The following is a 23,863-nucleotide window of genomic DNA, read 5'->3' as shown; positions in this document are numbered from 1 at the left end:
ATGGCAGGTATTGATCACACATTTTCTCAACACATCACAAAATCTAATGCATGAATTGTCAATACCTGCTGTGATAGTTGTCAATTCTTGCACCCTAAGTTGTCAACTACTGTTCTTTTACTTATCAATACAAACTTTAAAACAAAGGTAATTTAGTAATTAAACAAATAAAATTTATTGCAATAAGGTTCCTTGGGACTTCAGAATAATTTCATGATTTTAAAAGACCTTTTTATATTTAATTCCCTTGAGTGGGAGCTAATTGTAATTTTTTATTTTTTTTTATGAAAAGACAAATTTCATTAAGATAACATGAATACAGTTTAAAAGGTCGAACAAGCAAAAAGCTGGTTTAGCAGCAGAAGACTTGCCTAAGGGGGTGTTTGGATGAGGCAAAACCATGGTTTGCAGAATATCTTCTGGAGAATAGATTCTGGAGAGAATAGATTTTGAAAGAATAGATTTTCTGGAAAAGTGATTCTGATAAAGTGAGAGTGTTTGGATAATTACTCCTCCGGTCCTTATTATAAGACCCAATTTGACTTTTTATTTGGTCCTAATTATAAGACCCAATCCATTTTCTCTCTTATATTTATGCATTTTTTTCCAAGATAATCCTTCTAATAATGATAGTTTTAGCCAATATACTTAATTAGCAAGGATATTTTAGGAATAACAACACTTATTTATTATAAATAACCAACTTAACTTACTTCCTTAATCTCCTCAAATAAGTCAATTGGGTCTTATAATTAGGACCGGAGGAGTATTATTGTAACACCCCGAATTTTCTGACTCAGGATGAGCAGAAAAGAGAAAGTTCATTAAAATTGTTTAATAGCTCAATTAATTGGGGAAAATTATGGAATATTGATTTTTCAAGGTTTAGAAATATTTTGGAAAAGTTCATTCCCCAAAAAGTGGCTTAAATGATTTTAAAGCTATTGTCATAGCAAAATGGGTTATTGTCTTAGAAAATACTTAGAGGTTTCTAATTAACTAGAAAATTTTAGGGAAATTATCTTATGAGGTAAAGAAGTTATTTGAGGCATAAAATCCTTAAAATGAGTTAAGGATTAATTTCTGGAATTAAGAGTTATTTTCTTGGAAATTCAAGAAAAATAGTTATGAGTTAATTTTTGACCCAAAATGTTTAGAGAAATTATTTTATGGATCAAAGAAGCTAGTCGAAAAGAAAGATCCATATAAAACATAGTGGAGTAATTTTTGGGTTTATCTATTTATCTCAGAATTATAGAGGAAGCATGAAAGTGAAAGAAAGCAATGAGCGTAAGGGCAAAGTGGACATTTCGTTTGTTTTTACTTCCTCATCACACGTGTACTGCCTCACCGCTTAACATAAGATAACACTCTTCCTCCTGATTTTTTCATTCGGCCACTCGAAGGAAAAGAGAGAGAGACGGAAAGCGAGAGAGGGAGAGCACGGGAAAAAGCAGTACCGGAGTTGGTGATCGGAGGTAGTGATCGGTGGCCAGATTCCTGCATGCAAACGGAGTTTCAGATTCAGGTGAGCCCTCTGATCATCATTCTACTCTTCGTTCTTTGGTTTGCTGTGTGTTTGAAGAGTTAATGATGAAAGAAGTTTGGGTTCTAGTGAGAGAAACTCTTGGTTAAGTCTGAAGCTCAATGATGATGAAAGAGTAGTGTTTGTTGATGATGATGGAGTATGATTTTTAGCTTGCATGTGGATTTCCTTGCTCTGTTTTGTTGCTGGCCGAACAGGGGTTGAGTGGCTGGTTTAGGATGATAATGAGTTAAGTTCATGGAGTGAGCATATTATATTGCATGTTGCTTATCTCCTCTGCAAGTTAAACTTGAATAGTTGTTGTTGTTGTTTCTGATGCGGGTAGCGTCAGGTTCTGGTGGAATTAAAGGGGGAAAATTGCACTATTCAGTGTATATATGAGGCCGTATGTGATATTGGTTTGTGAAGTGACGGTTTTCGAACCCCAAGCTCCGTTTTAATTAAGTGACATGGAGTTCCCTGTTTTGGTTGTATAGTGTCGGTTCATAGTAACAAAAGTAAGGGAAGTTCAGATATTATGCAAAAGAGCTTTAGATGGTGCTGTGTGATAGTTTGGTGAACGTTTTCAAATCAGTAAAAAGAACAAAATCCAGAATATGGGTGCTGATGTACGAAACATTTATGGAGGTTAGAAAGTGGCTAAGTTATATATATAGAGAACGAAGCTATTTGGATATATATTAGTGAATGTGTGTGTGTGTGCGTATGGGGGAAAGCCGTGGAAGTATGAGTGGCAAACATTGAAATTGAAATGGTTAATTGGGAGGAAGTTTAGGCATGATTATATATATATATATATATATATATATATGAGTCTATGTGTATAAGTGTCCGCTTGGTTCAGTGATTTAAGAAGAAAAAGTTGCTGCAGTAAATATTAATTGATATGGGAGAAAGGCGAAGCTAAGAGCTTAATATATATGTATACTTGGGAGAGTGTTTCAGTTAGTTGGAGTTTGGAGGAAATTAAAGTGGTTAATTTTCTTAAGAGCTTGTAAAGATGGTAGAAAATGCTTTTAAAATCTGGAAATATTTTCCAAATTTTGGGGTGATGTGTATGGGTTCTCTGTCTCTGTTTTATGACTATCAAAACAGAGAGCTTGCCCTTATATTAAGGGGGTTGAATTTGGGACATTAGAGGAAGGTGAAGGCATACACGCATATAGATGAGGTTACACTTGGAGATTGGAGTCTAATGCTCTCTAGTATTGTTGGTCTGTGTTTGGCCGAAAGCTAATGGAGTTTATATTGGTGCTTGAGAAGTTGAAGTGATCTAATGGAATAAATGAGATATAATATATATACATATATATATAGTCGCAGATTTGTCTTAACAAATTTATTATATATGTATATATGTATGTGTGAAGATGCCGTGAGGAGTGAGTTTGGAAGCTAAAATCAGATCGGAAGTGAGAAGTGATACACACACATGGCGGGAGAAAAGAAGGAAACGAGATTAATATATGCATGTGCTGTTTGGTTGCTGTTGTCCGTGAGGTTGATAATTGGGAAAGTTGGAATTTTCGAATTATTGAAGTTAAGTAAGGATCTTAAAGGTATATGAGTTGCTAATAATAACTAGAAAAGTTTGTAGATTTATTTTGGAGTGTTAGATTAAATTTATTTGGTGGAATAAGGAAAAGTAAAGTAACACTATGGGTTGAGATAAGGAAGGAAGCGTTCCAAAGAGAATAGTTTAAATAAGAAAAATTATCCAAGATCACCAACTATTATGTAAGGGTAGAGATTAAAGAAGATTTGAGATTTAAAGAGAATTATTTAATTTATGAATTACAGTTGGATCAAATATTGATCTACCCTTATGAATATGATAGGTTTTTATATCTGCTCAAGCCCACCAAGAAGCAGAAAGAAAGGAGAACGGTAAGGTTTGATTTGGAGGGAAGCCGTCCAGGTAGTAGTTCTTTCCTCCCTTACACTTGTGTATGATTGCTGCATGTCTGTTTGTGCCATATTGCTATTCAAAAAGCATGAGAACATGTAATCCTTAATTCCTTGCATGGATTATTTAGCCGTGATCACGTGCAGCTGATAGACATGGGGCAGTGATTGCCAATTATTTGCGCTTTACTTATTCAGCTTGTCTAACAGACATGGGGCAGTGATTGCCAATTATATGCGCGGCAGTGATTGCCAATTATTTGCGCATTATTTATTCAGCTTGTCTATCTGTCATTGCGCATAAATGCTTAATTGCATTAGCTTGCAAGGTTTTGTTCCATATGGCTTGTTTTGCATGTTTTATGTGATCTGCACATTTGTTTGATGGAAATTACTACTACGGGGATTCTTCGGAATCTCACCCCCCAATTTATGATGAACAGTGAAGGCTAGTAGCTAGAAGGACAAGGAGGTTATTTAAGAAGAAGATGGGCTGGTTGAAGATCAGAGATACCTGTTATAATTCTGTAAATTGTATAGCAAAATATATTGGCAAGTAACTTTACTTGCCCTATGGAAATATTATTTTGTATCCTCTAGAAGAAGGAAGTGAGCATTGCCAGGTGCACGTATATGCTGTCAACCAAGAGCGTTGCTTTATTTTTAATATAATATTATAAGATTGTATAGTATGAAATTATTTTAGATGATAATAGATTAAGTTGAAAGCAGGGTTGATATTGGATCACTCATTAGTTATCTGAAGCTTTGAAATATTTGATCAACGGATTCTAATGTTAAAGGAAAAAAAAAATTCCCTGTTTTTTCCCAAGACGGAAACCTGGCGTTAGTGATTCACAGACGTTAAAATGATCCTATTAATATATATAAAAGTGAGGTGTTGCAATTATCAGAAGTGCTTTTTGATATGTAAAAATTACTAAAAAGGACATAAGTTTAAATGATAATTACATATAATATATATTTCATAATATATGTTTATTTGAAGTAATAAATTTATTAATAATATATATTTTGGCAACATAATAAATATGGCATAAATAATATAAATAATAAGAAATTAGTGTGTATATATATTAATAAAATAAATATGTTTTTAGGAAAATGATTTATTTTGCCAAAGAAAATATTATTTATATTATTTATAAATATAAATAATATAAATAATATTATTTATATTATTTAAATAAGGGATACCTAAGTATCGCCCCCCCGCGTGCTGTTCCCTCCGTGAGCTGACCTTTGAAGCCCAATAATTGTCCCTCCTCAGAAGCTATGCCCCGCCTGTTTATCTGAAACCAAGGTTTTGTTGGGCAAAACCAAGGTTTTGCCCAAAACCTTGGTTTTAAAAAAAATGGGGGTGTTTGGCAAATTTTTTGCCAAACCATGGTTTGGCAAAAAAGCCAAACACCCCCCTAAATCCTTTTAGGTCTCGAGTTCGAGTCCCACAAAAAACACCTTTATACCTCGAATCGGATTAGCCGGATGATAATATAAGGTGAAAAAAAAAAGCCAGCTCATCATAGAAAGTCTATTTTTTTTTTTACCTGAAAAGTCCAATTTTTGAATCATCATCTTTTTATACTAGCTGCTTATTCCCAAATTACAAATTTCACATTTTCTTTACATTCTGTTAAATGGTACTGAATGGTCAATTTTCAATATTTCTCCTCCGTAGGACCCCTGGCCCCTGACCAACCATTGTCTATCCATTATACTTCATGGAAATTTACTCGAAATCAATAAACTTTCACTGCCACCCAATAGTTTTGTCGGTGCAAAGGTGCAATCAATGCATGAAGCTAGTCAAAGTCTTCAAGCGTTCCCAAAGTTCACGGTGGGGTCTTTCCTTTGTTTTAAAACAGAGTTACTGAAAAATCAGTTTTCTTTTCCCCTGGACATGCTACCTATGGTGGGCATATTACCTACTATTCTAATTATAGGATTTTGTTTGTAAATGAGATTTTATAATTAGAATAGGAGCTAGCATTAATTTCCTTCGTTTCTTCTGCTTTTTGTTCATCAATTTTCTCTCCGTCCTTGTCCCTTCTCGCACCACACCATGTCCATGGCCCCCCGAACTCTGTTCTTTCCATATTCAGCTGTGTCTGCAAACGAAGTTTGGGCTCAAAAAAATGATTCCAACATTCTAAATTTGGGTTCTTCTCTCTCTCCAAAAACCAATTCCACTTCATGGGTGTCACAGTCGGGTCTCTTTTCCTTCGGCTTTTATCCACAAGATAATGGATTTGCGGTCGGAATACGGCTAATGGGTGAACCCGAAGGAACAATCGTATGGACAGCAAACAATAAAAACAACTAAAAACAATTGCATGAACTATACTTACCGGGCCTCAGATACTTCTCAATCAGGTGCCTCACAGCTTACTCTTAATGTTACGGGCTTTCTTCGCCTAAGCACTGGTGGGAATACCAATAAGTTTCTAGCCAATAGTAGAAACCATCTTGAAAGGAACGCAAGCTTAATATATCGTGCAACATTAGATTGGGATGGTATTTTTAGATTGTATGTTCACACATTTGAGAAGAATAGTAGCTTCAATAATGTTCAAACCTGTGTGGCAATCTATGTCTAATCAATGTGAAATCAAGGGCTTTTGAGGTTTCAATAGTTACTGCTCCATGAATGGCAGTAAAGCTATTTGTGAGTGTTATCCTGGATTCATGCCTATAAATGGGAATAAGAGCGCGTTCTTGGATTGCGAACAGAGGAGGAGCAAAGGTGACTGTAAAACTAGTGAAGATCTAAAGGTGCTGTGCGATGTTGTCTCCCTACAGTATCTGCAATGGAGCCTTATTCCTTATTTCGTCATGCCATTGGGAATGGAAGCTTGGGGGAAGTCTTGCAAGGAAAACTGTGACTTGATGTAATTGGTCATGCCATTCGAAATGGTTCAAATTTGATGCAATTGTTACGATGAAAAGTGAAGGCGGAGGGGAGATTTAAAAAACCAAATAGAGAAAATTCTTTTTCTTTTTTTCTTCCCTGTACATCCTCCTACTTGATACAGTTTTATTAAAGTCATTATATTTAATATCAACACATCTCCTAATAAAGATTATTTAAACAGTGATTCGTCATGTTCTAAGAGATTAGCTTATTCCTGCTAAACCCACTCTCTATTCTATCCCATAAGTCTCTGTCAAGTTTAAATGGATCCCAAGACGGCATTACCCCTTCGTTTAAAATTGTGGGGCATTTTTTTGTCACAAAAAAAACTATAAGGCATCTTTTATGAAGTACTCTTTGCTCTTATTTATGAGATAATTTTACTTAATTTATATAAATTAGGAAAATTAAGTTATATCCTTATAATTATTTACATTTCCATAAATCCCCTCAATTAAATGCTGTTATCTCTCTTATATTAATACTACCTCTGGTTCTTAATATAAAAGCTAGTTGACTAATTTAAGTAGATTAAGAAAACTAATTAAGTTAGTTATTTGTAATAAATAAGTGATGTTTTTTTTAAAATATCATTGCCAATCAAATGTACTCCCTCCGTTCCTTATTATAAGAGACATTTGATGCTTATAGCATGTTCCAAAATATAAGAGACACTTAAAAGTTGTCTCTACTTTTTTGTGTTGATTTCCTATTTTACCCATATTTATTGTCTCCAACTCACACTCTCTCTCCTTCCCACTTCTCTTTCTTTTAAGAATTTACTATTGTTCTCTCTCATGCTCTCTCTCCTTATTAAGGAGGGCATTTTTGGAAAAAAAATTATACTTTTTACACATTAATTGTTCTTAACTAATTTTAACTGTTTTTTTGATCAACGTAATTCGGTTATTCGTCTCTTATAATAAGGAATGGAGGGAGTATTAGCTAAAATTATCATGACTACAAGGACTACTTTGGAAGAAAATGGATAAATATGAGAGATAAAGTGTATTAGGATCTTATATTCATGACTAAAATAAAAATCAAACAAGTTATTAAGGACTTGAGGTAGTTAAAGCATCATTTTCGTTGGAAAAAAAAAATTAAAGCATCATCTTCAAAGGTCATTCTTAGAGAAAATATCTATCGCCAACCAGATTTGGTAAATTGTCTTGTAAACAGGGACGCTCCGCTCTTGTCTATTTTAGCTTATAAAAAGCAATGGAGGAAGTAATATGTTTAAAAATATAAGGCATTTTTGGATTTTCAAAATATACTCTTCTGGTCTTATTTATAAGCTCCTTTCAACATATTTCATACAAACCAAGAAAAACTTTAAACTTTATTAACTCTCATTTAATATACGTTATATCTCATAAAAACAAAGTCAATACAATAATAAATAAAGAGTAAAATTGTATTTCCATACAAAAAATTTCTATCACTGCTCTATAAATATGATAAAAAATATCTTCTCTCTCTGTCCTAAAAATAAAACCAGAGGAGTATGAAAAGGACTTGAGTTTTTTTCTTGGCCAAAATGAAAAAGCCTGAATGACTACTCCACTCTTTATTACAGGGCATCATCTAATCTAGAAGGAATTTTTTATCCTAAATATAATTCATTAACCAACTTATTAATTGTTACTTCCTCCGTTTCAAAATATAAGATAAAGTTTATCCATTTACGTTTGTCAATAAATTAATTAAAATCAGTTTAAAACAATAAATATTTAGTATTAAAAGCTCATCGAATTTCTTGTTTATCTATCTTCTTCATTTAAGTTGGGGTAATCTTGATAAAAAAAAATTACCAATTTAGGATATATTTAATGCTTTAACTATCATTTCTTTGTATGTAAGAATTAGTTGAGAATGTTTCATAATATTTGGAGGGAGTTTTAAAAATTAAGAACCATTAATTCTCATATATTAAATGAGGATAAATATGAAAAGAATATATTTTTTAAAGGGTTAATAAAATTTTTAGTCTATTAAAAATGCTCTTATTTTGATTTTGGTCTTTTAAGTTTCAAACAATATATTTTAATCCCAAAGTGCAAATTAGTTTAGTTTTTATTGAATTATAAGGTCTAACATTTTAAATAAAAAAATTTAAAAAATCAAAACTTATAATTTAAAATTTGAGACATCAAATATGATATTAACTATTTTTCATATAACATTAACTGATTTACTGTGAGTATAAATTAGTAAAAATTTTCTTTTATGGCCAAGGGGCCGGTGAACCTGAAAGAATAATCCTTTGTATACCTAACTTCAACAATCCATCCATCATTTATTAGTAAATCTCTCATTTTATTAGTAAATCTATCCATCGTTTCTTCTCCCTACCTATCGTTGCTTCGCGGAAATTTACTTTAGTCGCATTGCTTCCACATTCTTGTGTTCCTGCTGGTGTAGAAGAACACGCAATATGCAGGAAGCAAGTCAAGTCTTGACTCGGTTTCCATCATTTTCCACACCTTTTTTTTTTTGGGGGGTTAAATGGCGTTACGACAGATTCACAGGTCAATGCATGAAGCAGTCAAAGTCTTCACTCGTTTGCATCATTACGCCGGTGTCTCTCTTTCACCTTGCAGCTGAAAGCAAATTAATTTCCTTCGTTTCTTCTGAGTTTTGATCCATCTGTTTTTCCTTCCTTCCACGAATCCCACATGGCGGCTTCCATAACTCTGTTCTTGCTCTTCGCAGTGCTTTCTGCAAACCGACTTATAGCTGAAGCCACTGATCCCAGCATCATTCGTTTGGGTTCTTGGCTCTCCCCAAAATCAAATTCCACTTCGTGGGTGTCACCCTCTGGTCATTTCGCCTTCGGCTTTTACCCACAAGGTAAAGGCTTTGTTGTTGGAATATGGCTGAGCCATGAACCTGAGAACATAACTGTATGGACGGCTTATCGCAACAGTCCACCATTATCATCAGATTCTGTGATCGAGTTAACTAAAGACGGCCTAGTTCTGCTTAACGAGACAGGGAAAAGAACATCCATTACAAATGCGTCATTTGCAGTGCCTGTACATTCAGCGTCTATGCTTGATTCGGGCAATTTCGTGATTTATGATAAGAATCAAAGTGTTATCTGGCAAAGCTTCGATCTCCCCACCGACACCGTGTTAGGAGGTCAAACTTTATCTCCTCAACAAAATCTGGTCTCTTCTTTGTCCAAATCCGACCACTCGAGTGGAAACTTCATTCTCATCATGCAGGATGATGGGAATCTTGTGGCCTACCCTGTGAACAATCGAAGGAGAGAAGCCGCTTACTATGCATCCATGACTTTTGGGTATGTCTCGCTTACTCTTAATCTTGCAGGCTCTCTTTGCTTGGTTGATCGAAGCAATACTACTTTAAGGGTTCTGGGGCATAGTAACATTACTGGGTATAACACAAGCCTAGTCTACCGTGCAACACTTGATGTGGATGGGATATTTAAATTTTATGTGCACAGATTTGAGAGGAATGCCAAATCAACTGTCTTTATTGTGTGGCGTAATCTTGTTGATCAATGTGATGTCAGAAGTTTTTGTGGCTTCAACAGTTATTGTTCCCCCACCTCTGGCGAAGGTGTTTGTCATTGTTATCCTGGATTCACACCCATAAATGGGAATAAGAGCACGTTCTTGGGCTGCGAACAGAGAAGAGGCACAGATGACTGTAAAACCAGTGACGATCCAAAGATGTTGTACGATATTGTTCCCTTAGAAGATGTGCAATTGGGCCTTATTCCTTATTTGGTCCTACCATTATTGGAAATGGAAGACTGTGGGAAATCTTGCAGGGAAGACTGTGATTGTGGGGCTGCGTTACATAAAGATGGCAGCTGCCAGAAGTATAGGCTTCCGCTTGAATTTGGCAGACTTGATCATAGCGTATCGACGACAGCCCTCTTCAAGTTGCCTTCAACAAATAACATTACTTCAAATCCAAAGCCAAAGTTTCAGAATCTGACTTCTACTCTGGTCATCACTCTGGGTTCAATTTCCTTGCTTTGCATAGCATTTGCAATATCTATTTTCTTCATCTACGTTCATAAAGCCTATTCATACACAAAGCTCTCTTCTAGTAGCGAAAATTTGGGGTTTGCTGAGGATTGTAGTCTACGAACATTTACCTTTGATGAATTGGTGAACTCAACAGGAAATTTCGCAGAAGAGATTGGGAGAGGAACTTTTGGAGTGGTTTACAAGGGAAAAATTCAAGGAAATAATAGAAGGATTGCTGTGAAGAGACTAAACAATATTGATGAAGGAGCAGAAAGCGAATTTCAAGCTGAAATCACTGCAATTGCTCGAACTCATCACAGAAATCTAGTTCAGCTCATTGGTTATTGCATTGATGGTTCAAGAAAGCTTCTTGTTTATGAATATATGAGCAATGGGTCTCTAGCAGATTTTCTATTCAAGGCTGAGATGCATCTATCTTGGAAGCAAAGAGTCAAAATTGCATTGGATGTAGCAAGGGGGCTCTTGTACCTTCATGAAGAATGTGAAGTTTGTATTGTCCACTGCAATATCAAGCTTCGTAACATTCTCTTGGACGAATTGTGGACAGCAAAAATATCTGATTTTGGCCTTGCAAGGCCATCAATGCCAGAACATTCAAGAGCCAGAGATACCAATGAATCAACAAGTCACTATGTGGCACCTGAACAGCAAAAAAATGCATTGCCATCTGTTAAAGTTGACATTTATAGCTATGGCGTGGTGCTGTTAGAGATCATATGTTGCAGAAGGAATATAGATTTGAAGGTTTCTTCAGAAGAGGAAATAATGCTTTCTAGTTGGGTGTATAATTGCTTTGTGAGAGGGGAATGGCATAAATTGATATTAGATGAAGATGTGGAATGGGGGACATTGGAGAGAATGGTGAAGGTGGCCTTATGGTGCGTCCAAGAGGACTTATTTCTGCGTCCTTCCATGAAGAATGTGATACTGATGTTGGAAGGGTTAAAAGATATCCCAATTCCTCCATCTCCAGTCCCACTTACTTGGTAATCTTAAAAAATTATGCAGCTTTTTGCATCAGAATATATATATGTGTGTGTGTACACAATTGCATATCCATATTCAAGTTTGTGTTTACTTAACTATTTTAGCTTACTGCTACCAGCGCATGAATTCTTAATATAAGAGTTAGATAACTAATTTGCGGATATTAAAAAAATTACTTGAATTTTTTATTTGTACTAAGTAGATGCTGTCTTCCCTAAAATACTCTTGTTTATCAGTTACATTGGAATTGCCCTGTAATGGAAATTCTTTACCTTATGTAATCACCATGGAAATTACTTGGGAGCAAAAGAAATAAATATGAGAAATAAAGTAGATTAGGGTCTTATATTTAATATTAAATTGAATATTCAACTAACTCCTATATTAAGTACCAAACTTATTATGTCTTATCCTTTCATATCCACGAATGCAGAGCAAGTTACTTTCCTGATGCACATGCTAATAAGACGTTTCCCCTTTTCTTAAACGAAAAACAAAAAAAAAATAATATTAGATCAACAAAGGCTCTTATCCAGTTTCCCTGCCCTTGGATTGGGTTGAGCCCAAACCCCTTCCTAAAATTTATGTATCAAAAAAAAAAAAACAAAGGCTCTTATCCAACCCTAACTATTAATTAACGTTGATTGTTCCGGGAAAAAACAACATTACAATGATTTTAGAAGATTAAATGTTATATTACTTAATCATTTTTTTTTTTTGGCCAGCGCTTGATAATTTCTTTTAGAGTATCCGTAACTCTTGAAAATATTTCAGAGATAAGTGTACTTCAAACCTGGAACCTTGCATAATTTCCTTACTCTTTCGCTATTGAAAGACTGGTCCATATGAGATATCCAAACTGCATTAAGTTCGTGAAAAAAGAAAACTTTAAATAATATAATACTAGGATATTTTAAAAAAAATCAATTTAAAATATTATTAAGAAGATAATATTATTCAAAAAGCCAGACTGGACTTGTTGGTTCAGACCGAAAACCAACAAATCAACTAGTTGTCCAATCCGATTTACCTCCTAAATAGGAAGAAGACAAATTCGGCGTAAATTTGCCTGACCCGGAACAATCCGGCTCATTTGGTGGGTTACACTGGATTTCTTATATCTTTTCTGAGAGAGGAGGAGGATGAGGGGGAGAGGAGGAGGACGGAGGCAGGAAGTTGGCTCTGAAGGATGAAGGAGACCAAGGTAAGGAGGAGGAAAAAAGATGGTCACTATCGTTTGCCTTTGGTGAGAGCCAACCAGATCTACATGAGGAGAAACCATGAAAGCTACTAGGAAAAATGGGTCACATGCACAAACGAAGATCATGAGGGGCGTTGCTGGAAGACGGATTTTTCTTTCTTTTGAGTGGGCAAGCTCACAAAACTTGCGACCAAGGGTCGGACCTGCTTCCTAATGAGGACACCATCTGTGCCACCAGGCCAACAAGCCTTGGGTACTGAAAAGGCAAAAAGAAAAGTCTGTCAATGTAGCCTTTAGACTATACAGTGTTAAACACTCAAGTCATAAAGTAAGAGAGAGAATAAAAAAGAACAAGAAAAGAAATTTAAAAAAAAAAGAAAAAGCGTGGGTCACATAGAGGAGATAAGAAAGAAAACGAAAAGAAGAAAGAATTTTTGCGGAAATAGTTTAAATAAGATTCAATATTTTTTCATATTTAAATTAATGAATTAAAAACCGGACCGGATGAATTGGACTAGAAACCAATCATCAGGCCAATCCGCTTGATAGCAAAACTCGGTGGTTACCCCAGGGTGACCCAGTGTATTCGGGAGAAATTCGGTTAACCCAACTAATTGTTTTCTCCATTTTTTTAACTTTTATTTTTTTAAAGTTCTTTTAATGCCAAAAATTTGCTTGATTTTCTTTCTTTTTCGAAGTTATTGATAGTCATTAGTTTAGTGACTAAAAAATTGTAGGTAGAAATATTTTATTACTATAAATATTTTTGATATTTTGCTAGAATGAATATTCAGTGATTTTAATAGTATATAGTATTATCTATGATGTCAATTTGTGAAGGGAATTGTAGAGAAAGTTAAAAAGAAAATAAAAGTATATGATTATTTTATTAGTCATTCAAGGTATTGTAATGATATTTAGTCTTTTAGATGGTATGATAAGAATTTAAATTAATTTTTAATTTTTTATCCCCTCCCAGTTTGACTTTGATTTCACTCCAATCTAACCTATTAACTCTTAACCTATTATCAGAAATATCTCGGGTTTTTAGGATCTTGATTTAAATATGAATATTTTATACATTTTAATTAAATTAAATTATTTAATAATTACTAGTTTGAGCTTAGTCTGACTCTGATTTAGTTCATTGAGTTTTGAATCATTGCCTCAACTGGTTGAACATCTGATCCGTATTTTTGGACTTTCATGACAACTAGCTTCAACAATTTTCTTTTTTGAGAACTGTGAATTGATTTGTACAGAGGGAGTATATAACACAGCAATTCAAAAAGTGACAAGCAAGAAACAAATTGGACAACACACATTTAAAATTAACTAGAACCTTTAGTTGCATTCGTTCATTTATTTGTGACAACCATTTTGATGCTAATAAGAATTTAAAATTTGGGTATTATCTTCTCCCCTACGACAACAACTGATATCAGAAGGGATAAAAGTTAGGCCCCATTTTAGATTGCCACTAACAATTTCCATTGTTACATATGTTCTGTACAACACAATGACTACACCTCCATAAAAGACGATTGGTGCCCTCACTACAGGGAAAGGCTAATTCAACTATGAAAGGGTATTCTACTCTTTTAAAAATATTCATAAATTTATAATCAGGCCATGGCCTGAATTTGGATTTTAAATTAGATTTAATTGGAATTTTTCCTAAATACTATCCTACAAGATTTTAAATTAACAATTTATCTATGATGGTTCTACAATTAATTTAAATAAAATAAAATTTCATATAAATAATATTCTTAATTAGTAATTTGACGTGTTGGGCTTCCCCAGTCATTTTCTACTATGGACGAAAGTAATGACACAGCAAGGAAATTTGGTGGAAAAAAATACAGTGAGAAAATGACAGATTGGCAACTTCTCAACACTTTCGGGGAAGACTTGGAAGACTTTAAGATCACGGCCACCGTTGCAGCGAGCCTTTTTATTTATCAGCGATTCTGCAATTCTGTGAGATTTTCGTGACCATGGCTACCATTGCATCAAACATCTACTTTCTCTTTTTAGTATATTTTCTATGTCAGACTGTATTTACACAGTCCATATCACCTGGCCTTTTATTTTCCCCCACTGATCACCCCCCTTCATGGCCTTCACCTTCAGGTCGATTTGCATTTGGCTTTTACAAGCAAGGCAATGGGTTCAAAGTTGGAATCTGGTTGCTGGATGGAATTAATAAAACAATCGTCTGGACTGCAAATCGCGATGACCCTCCTGTCTCCTCAAATGCAAGGCTCGTTCTAACCACAAATGACGGGGTTCTTCTGCAAACAGGTCCAAGGAAAAAGAAGGTTATTGCTGATCCGGGCAATGGAACTGTTTCCTCTGCTTCTATGCTTGATTCTGGAAACTTTGTTCTCCAAGACGAATATTCCAAGATCCTTTGGCAGAGTTTCGACCACCCAACTGATACTATGTTAGGAGGCCAAAAGCTACCTGCTGGGGGTCAATTGGTGTCTAGTTCATCAGACACCAACCATTCTTCTGGAAGGTTTCAACTCTCAATGCAGGGTGATGGAAACCTTGTTCTGTACCCACGATATTCTGCTGCCGCAGCTTTGGATGCTTACTGGGCCTCTGATACTGCTAATGGCGGTGGTTTCACATATTATCTTTTGCTTAACAACACAGATCCTCGGACTCTATGGATTGTGAATGCCAGTAGCTCCAACTCACAAATTATCTGGTGGGAGGATATCAACTTCAACTTCTCCAAAGGGAACAACGCTATTTGTCGTGCAACTATTGATTTTGATGGAGTTTTACGAATCTACGCTCATTTTGACGACGCAAATCAGAAACATCAAGTTAAAAAGTGGTGGTCACCGCCATCCTTGGACAATCTTTGTCATGTGAAGACTTTTTGTGGGTTCAACAGCTATTGTACCTACAATGACAACCAACCTAATTGCAATTGTCTTCCCGGGACTGATTTTATAGACCCAAGTCATACGAATCTGGGATGCAAAAGGAACTTCTCAGAAGCTGAATGTGAAGGTGGGAAAGATAATGCAACTTTTTATTTCATGTCCCCCCTGGAAGATATAAGCGTGGATGGTGATCTTGACCTTCCTTATGCAGACGAAGACATTATGGAGAAGGAATGCCCAAATTCTTGTTTGCGAGATTGTTACTGCGGGGCTGCCTTTTATGAAAACAATCGGTGCAACAAATATAAGCTTCCATTGAGATATGCCAGAAGAGAAAATCTATCCTCCTACTCCACAATATATTTCAAGGTGGGACATCAGAGCCTCAAAAGCAACAGAGACAACCAGCCACCTTCGATCAAGACTGACAGTAAGAAAGCAATTAAGATGATCATTCTCATTGTCTTGGGTTTTGCTATTCTTTTGTGTTCAGCAGTTGCTGTCGCTACCCGGTTTATATACAAGATTGGAGTTTTAAGTTACAAGAGGTTGTTGGAGATTGGAGATTTAGGAGTGACCGAAGGGAGTACTCTGAGGGTATTTTCATACAGTGAGCTGAAGAAAGCCACACACGGTTTCAAACAACAGGTGGGTAAGGGTTCCTTCGGATCAGTTTACAGAGGAACTTTACACAAAGGAAGAAAATTGATTGCTGTGAAAATGCTACACAAGTCAATCGATGAAGGAGAGAGAGAATTTGAAGCTGAAATGCAAGCCATTGGGAAAACACACCATAAAAACTTAGTTCGCTTGCTGGGATATTGTGCTGAGAGATCTAAAAGGCTTCTGGTTTATGAGTACATGAGCAATGGCTCCCTTGAGAAGCTTATCTTTGGTGACAGTACTATGCGTCCAGATTGGGATCAGAGAAGAAGAATAGCACTAGACATTGCAAGAGGGTTGCTATATCTGCATGAAGAATGCAGGGCTCCCATCATTCACTGTGACATAAAGCCTCAAAACATATTGATGGATGAGATTTTCACAGCTAAAATATCAGACTTTGGGTTGGCTAAACTTCTGATGCCGGATCAAACAAGAACCTTCACTCAAGTTAGGGGCACAAGAGGTTATTTGGCTCCAGAATGGAATAAGAACACTCTAATAACAGTGAAAGCAGATGTTTATAGCTATGGAATAATGCTGTTGGAGATTGTATTTTGCAGAAAAAGCCTAGTGGTTAATATGTTGAATCCAGAGCAAATTGTTCTGTCCAACTGGGTGTACAAGTGCTTTGCTCGACGAGAACTAAACAAGCTGGTTGTTGGGGAAGAAGTGGATAATAGCTTACTGGAGAATATGGTGAAAGTGGGGTTATGGTGTATTCAAGATGAACCTTTTCTTCGGCCATCAATGAAGAGTGTGGTGTTGATGCTTGAGGGAGTTACGGAAGTGGCTATTCCCCCTTGTCCATCTTCTGATTCTATTTGCTAGGAAACAAAAGCGAACAAGATGTTGCAATTTCATGTGGCTTTCATTTTATTTGTTTTTATTTTTGTGTTTCTGTGTAATTTTTTCTTTAAGCTTGCGTACATCTACCTATTTGCCAGGAATAAAAAAGAATTATAAAATTAATTTTGACATTCCCCTGCTGGGCGAAAAAAAAAAAGGGAGTGAATTTCATGTTGTCATCATTTGCTTTCTTTTATTATTATGTTTGTGCAATATGATTTTCTATAAGCTTTGGTCTACTTGTAGCTGTAGATAAAGGTCTTTTACATAGATTATAGATAACCACCAATTAAACCACAAAACAAACATAATATACAATATATATATAATGGACAATATATATCATAAATAACCACCAATTAAACCATAAACAAGGTAATTAAATCCCAAGTCATAAGTGTACAATTAAATTAAAATTTATTTAATAACTCGAAAATTTCAAACAATAACTCTCTTTGTTTACAAATATAATCCTTGTTTATGACACAAAAACACAAATGATTACAGTTTACATGGACCAAGTTTTATTGTTGTAGTAGCTGGAAACAAGTTCCCCAGCACGTGTAGACATCCTCAATAATTCTTTGAGGGAATGGATCCTCAATGTCAAATATTCGCATAATCCCAATAAAGCATTAAAGAACATAAGCAATACAATTTTCATTTCACAAACACAATTATCCCTTAAATAAATTAGAAGAATTATAATCAAGTTCTAAAGAAGAAATATGATTACTGAAAAGTCCTAATAACAACCTAAGTAGCCTTGTGATGACAACTTCTGAAACTTATTTTGTAATTATTTTTTTTTTAGGATTTTATTGTAATTTTCTCAAAAAAATTTTGTTGTGCCTGAAGATGTTAAGCATGTGTCTCATCTTACACCGCCCTCTAGACATGCTTTTCGCCCCTTTACAAAACAAATTTTCATATGTAAGAAGTAATTTATAGTACAAAATGCATCTTAAAAATAGGCGGTCATTGTATTTTGTTGTGATTAGGTAATATTTTGTTTGTGTGAGGTTTTGGTTTGTTAGTTCATATCAGAAGGGTTTTTTTTTTTTTTTAAGTGCTTCATCTTTTTCCTTCCACTGTTAGTGTTTGAACTTGCTTTGTTTGGCCATCAATAAAATGGATTTATTTTGGCCAAAGAAAAATATAACACCTTAAGCAATATGATCGACGCACGTTTTCTGAGCACGGTGTCCCTGTTAATTCTGTTCTAACATATGCACTTCCTCCAGTAGATCTAAAACATGAGAAAATTTTGAGACGAGTTTAATTTCTTGGTTTTAATGATTAAAAAATATTCTTTAAATTGTATTCTTTATTCAAAATGCATTATGGTCACGAGAGAAAAAAAGTTTTAATAATATTATACAAAAATATTAGGATAAATTGAGGATAAATCTCTTATTGAAAATTTATTTGGTAAATGGAACCTATATTGATTGATTGCATAAGGGAAGATTGATTGCATATGAAGGACTGTATGTTGCACAAAGAAAAGATAGTTTGCACAGAATATTATTTAGATATAAGAAATTCGTTTGCACATAGGAAAAATAACTTGTACATAAAAGAATTTTACTTGCACAAAATAATCCTTATTTTATCTATCATATTTATTCATTTTGTCTAAAGTAATCCTTATAGTAGTTGTTACCCGGTTTATGTACAAGATTGGAGTTTTAAGTTACAAGAGGTTGTTGGAGGTTGGAGATTTAGGAGTGACCGAAGGGAGTACTCTGAGGGTATTTTCATACAGTGAGCTGAAGAAAGCCACACACGGTTTCAAACAACAGCTGGGTAAGGGTTCCTTCGGATCAGTTTACAGAGGAACTTTACACAAAGGAAGAAAATTGATTGCTGTGAAAATGCTACACAAGTCAATCGATGAAGGAGAGAGAGAATTTGAAGCTGAAATGCAAGCCATTGGGAAAACACACCACAAAAACTTAGTTCGCTTGCTGGGATATTGTGCTGAGAGATCTAAAAGGCTTCTGGTTTATGAGTACATGAGCAATGGCTCCCTTGAGAAGCTTATCTTTGGTGACAGTACTATGCGTCCAGATTGGGATCAGAGAAGAAGAATAGCACTAGACATTGCAAGAGGGTTGCTATATCTGCATGAAGAATGCAGGGCTCCCATCATTCACTGTGACATAAAGCCTCAAAACATATTGATGGATGAGCTTTTCACAGCTAAAATATCAGACTTTGGGTTGGCCAAACTTCTAATGCCGGATCAAACAAGAACCTTCACTCAAGTTAGGGGCACGAGAGGCTATTTGGCTCCAGAGTGGAATAAGAACACTCCAATAACAGTGAAAGCAGATGTTTATAGCTATGGAATAATGCTTTTGGAGATTGTATTTTGCAGAAGAAGCCTGGTGGTTAATATGTTGAATCCAGAGCAAATTGTTCTGTCCAACTGGGTGTACAAGTGCTTTGCGCGACGAGAGCTAAACAAGCTGGTTGTTGGGGAAGAAGTGGATAATAGTTTAATGGAGAATATGGTGAAAGTGGGGTTATGGTGTATTCAAGATGAACCTTTTCTTCGGCCATCAATGAAGAGTGTGGTGTTGATGCTTGAGGGAGTTACGGAAGTGGCTATTCCTCCTTCTCCATCTTCTGATTCTATTTGCTAGGAAACAAAAGCGAACAAGATGTTGCAATTTCATGTGGCTTTCATTTGATTTGTTTTTGATTTTTGTGTTTCTGTGTAATTTTTTCTTTAAGCTTGCGTACATCTACCTATTTGCCAGAAATAAAAAAGAATTATAAAATTAATTTTGACATTCCCCTGCTGGGCCAAAAAAAAAAAGGAAGTGAATTTCGTGTTGTCATCATTTGCTTTCTTTTATGGGAAAATTGCAAAAAAAACATTGGAATTACAAAAACACAGATAGGGACCCTTAATAACTTCACTTTAGGTTTTGGCAATAATAATATGCCATGAAGTTGTCAAAACCTAAAGTGAAGTTGTCAAAGGTCCCTATCTGCGTTTTTGCAATTCTAAGATATTTTTTTGCAATTTCTCCTTTTTTTTATTATTGTGTTTGGGCAATATGATTTTCTTTAAGCTTTGGCCTACTTGTAGCTGCAAATAAAGGTCTTTTACATAGATTATAAATAACCACCAATTAAACTACAAAACAAACATAATATACAATATATATATATATACTCCTCCGGTCCTTAATATAAGACCTATTTAACTAATTTGATTAGATTAAGGAAGTTAGGTAAGTTAGTTAATTATAAAAAAGTGATACATTTTTCCTAAAATATCATAATCATCCTTCTTAATACCTCCTCTCCCTTTTCTACTTGATTATGGTTAAGGAAGTATCTATAGGGGTAATTTAGAGAACATTGATAAATATGAGAAATGAGTCTTATATTTAGGACCAAAACCAACTCAAGAATTGGGTCCTATATTAAGGACCGGAGGAGTATATGTAATGTACAATATATATCATAAATGACCACCAATTAAACCATAAACGAGGTAATTAAATCCCAAGTCATAAGTGTACAATTAAATTAAAATTTATTTAACAACTCGAAAAATTTCAAATGATAACTCTCTTTGTTTACAAATCTAATCCTTGTTTATGACACAAAAACACTAATGATTACGGTTTACATGGACTAATTTTTATTGTTGTAGTAGCTCAAGGAAACAAGTTTCCCAGCACGTGTAGACATCCTCAATAATTTTTTGAGGGAATGGATCCTCAACGTCAAACATTCGCATAATCCCAATAAAACATTAAAGAACATAAGCAATGCAATTTTCATTTCACAAACACAATTATCCCTTCAATAAATTAGAAGAATTACAATCAAGTTTTTTTAAAAAAATATAATTACTGAAAAGTCTCAATAAATAACCTAAATAGCCTAGTGATAACAACTTCTAAAACTTATCTTGTAACTATTTTTTTTTTTTAGGATCTCATTGTAATTTTCTCAAAAAAATTTTGTTGTGCCTAATGATGTTAAGTATGTGTCTCATCTTACACTGCCCTCTAAACATGCTTTATGCCCTTTAACAAAACAAGTTTTCATATGCAAGAAGTAATTTATAGTACAAAATGCATCTTAAAAATAGGCAGTCATTGTATTTGTGTTGTGATTAGGTAATATTTTGTTCGTGTGAGGTTTTGGTTTGTTAGTTCATATCAGATAGGTTTTTTTTTTTTTTAAGTGCTTCATTTTTTTCCTTCCACTGTTAGTGTTTGAACTTGCTTTGTTTGGCTATCAATAAAATGGATTTATTTTGGCCAAAGAAAAATATAACACCTTAAGCAATATGATCTACTCACGTTTTCTGAGCACGGTGTCCCTGTTAACTCTGTTCTAACATATGCACTTCCTCCGATAGATCTAAAACATAAGAAAATTTTGAGATGAGTTTAATTTCTTGGTTTTAATCATTAAAAAAGATTCTTTAAATTGTATTCTTTATTCAAAATGCATTATGGTCACGAGAGAAAAAATTTTAAATAATATTATACGAAAAATATTTCAGGAAAAAATCAATTTAAACAATATTAGGAAAATAACCACTTTTATTTTTTTTTTCCTGGATTATCTGAAGTGATTTTTTCCCCTCCTTTGTAGGTGGGAGTATATAACACGGCAACTCGTAGAAGTGACCGGCCATGGACCCCAAAACCTTTGGAATTTTTGAGAATTCTATTAATTCTGCAATTTATTTGTGACCGCTATTTTGGTGTTTTGATTTTTAGGTTAAAGTTTATTCAGACTCGGAAATATTTTTTCAGGTTTTCTTTAAACCCAAAAATATTTAGTGGATTACCCAACATCTTAAAATATTTTTTAAGTGTGTTTAATATTCTAAAATATTTTTAAGCTTACACTTAACAATTTACGCTGTTGGATGCATAAAAAATAAAAAAATACTTTAAAATGTTACATGTAACTACAAAGACATGTCAAAATGCCGAATACAATACTAAATATTTTGAAATATTGAATACTAATAAAAATAATTTTGTAGGCATCATTGAATTTTCAGACTTCGCTTGGCAATGGAATGTTCAAAATTGGCTTATCCGAGCACATGGCAACGCATTAAAGTTGTGAAAATGACAACTTGCTTTTAGATAATACTACCTCGAGTTGCTTATCCGAGCAAGTGGCAATGCATTAAAGTTGTGAAAATGGCAACATGCTTTGAGATAATACTATCTCAAGTAGTTAATGTAAGAATTAGTTTATATTTAATTTAATCTTAAATATAAAATTTAAATTTATTATATATATAACACGGCAATTCATAGAAGTGACCAGCCATGGACCAGAAAACCTTTGGAATTTTTGAGGCTTCTGTTAGTTCTGCAATTTATTTGTGACCGCTATGTTGGTGTTTTGATTTTTAGGTTAAAGTTTATTCAGATCCTGAAATATTTTTTTCATTTTTTTTAAAACCCTAAAGTATTTAGCGGAGTACCCAACATCTTAAAATATTTTTTAAATGTATTTAATATTCTAAAATATTTTTAAGTTTACACTTAACCATTTTTGCTGTTGGATGCATGACAATACTAATAAAAATAATTCTGCAGGCATCATTGAATTTTCAAACTTGGTTGGCAATGGAATGTAGCACGTGGCAACGCATTAAAGTTGTGAAAATGACAACTTGCTTTGGGATAATACTACCTTGAGTTGCCTACCCGAGCAAGTGGCAACACATTATAAAGTTGTGAAAGTGGCAACTTGCTTTGATATTTAGTTTAATATTAAACATAAAATTTAAATTTATTTTATTTCTCATATTTATTCATTTTATCTAAAATAATCTTTACAGTAGTTATATATTTTAAATGTTTCATCAAATAATAATCCTAGTTAATATGCATGATTGGCAAAAACATTCCAGAAAAGACAATACTTATTTATTACAAATAATTAATTTAACTAATTTTTAATATACACAAATTAGTTAACTAGTTCTTATATTAAGAACCAGAAGTAGTACTGTGTCATTTCTTCTAATTTTAAATATAAGACATATTTTGTAGTGTAAATTATATTATAAAATTAGTTTTATATTTAGGAGAGGGGAAAATTATTTTCTTGGACCAATTTGACATTGACGAAGTGACTTATGTGGAGGATCTCACTGTTTTTTGTCCTCTTCTGCTTCATATTTAATTACTCATGTTAACAGTCAAGCCAAAGTTAAACGATTAAGATTTAATATTTTATAAAATTACTGTTCAAATATTAAATGAATCATATCTTTTTTTCTAAAAAGAACAAAGATTAACTAGTAGTTAATTATGGGTTATATCCCAAATTATGTTAGTCCTAGCTGTTTTGTTGGTTTCACTAATAACTGTTTTTTAGGCTAAAACATGTGAAGATATTCTAATTAGAAGTGTGTTGGCTCGATATCGGAAATGGGAGGGGTTTTAACGGTGGCAAAGAGAAGTGAGGAATTTTATATCAAAAGCGCGTTTGGTTCAAGAGGGAAGGAGATGAAAGGGATTTTCATATGAATAACTTTATTCTCACTTTATTTTTATATGATCAAATGTTTTTATATGCATTTTGATATGCTTATTAATTTTATTAATTCATCACAATATAAAAAATCGGTCACATCACTTATATATGTAAATGTATATTATAAATGATGGTCTTATTAATATTGATTGCTAACTTATTAATTCTAATATTCTTTTTAAAATTTTTATACATATTCGTAAATAAATAATTAATATATACATATATATATATATATATATATGATAAGACCTACCATATATTGGAGAATAAAGAAAGAAAAATTCCAAAAAAACTGTGAAA

General features: G+C 33.9%; 2 protein-coding genes across 2 annotated transcripts; both read left to right on the top strand.

Annotated features, from left to right (window-relative positions):
* On the top strand, window positions 1-17,147 carry LOC114756458 (G-type lectin S-receptor-like serine/threonine-protein kinase LECRK2). The gene is made up of 4 exons (XM_028945404.1): window positions 1-7; window positions 100-111; window positions 10,337-10,341; window positions 15,326-17,147. Exons 1-4 carry the CDS (start codon window positions 1-3, stop codon window positions 16,994-16,996), a joined length of 1,695 nt encoding a protein of 564 aa, XP_028801237.1. The 3' UTR covers window positions 16,997-17,147.
* A 1,540-nt stretch (window positions 17,148-18,687) lies between these two features.
* On the top strand, window positions 18,688-19,809 carry LOC114756457 (G-type lectin S-receptor-like serine/threonine-protein kinase LECRK1). Its single transcript, XM_028945403.1, has one exon. It carries the CDS (start codon window positions 18,688-18,690, stop codon window positions 19,663-19,665), a length of 978 nt encoding a protein of 325 aa, XP_028801236.1. The 3' UTR covers window positions 19,666-19,809.
* The last annotated feature ends 4,054 nt before the right edge of the window (window positions 19,810-23,863 follow it).

Source organism: Neltuma alba, unplaced genomic scaffold (genome assembly GCF_004799145.2).
Source record: "Neltuma alba isolate B1F8T4 unplaced genomic scaffold, ASM479914v2 tig00010413_pilon, whole genome shotgun sequence".
NCBI classification, from domain to species: domain Eukaryota; kingdom Viridiplantae; phylum Streptophyta; class Magnoliopsida; order Fabales; family Fabaceae; genus Neltuma; species Neltuma alba.
Note: the sequence above shows the minus strand (reverse complement) of the source record. Positions and strands in the feature narration are given on the sequence as shown.

Bases quoted from the DNA above. Each gene is read 5' to 3' on its own strand.
- LOC114756457 (XM_028945403.1), top strand. From the start codon at position 18,688: ATGTACAAGATTGGAGTTTTAAGTTACAAGAGGTTGTTGGAGGTTGGA.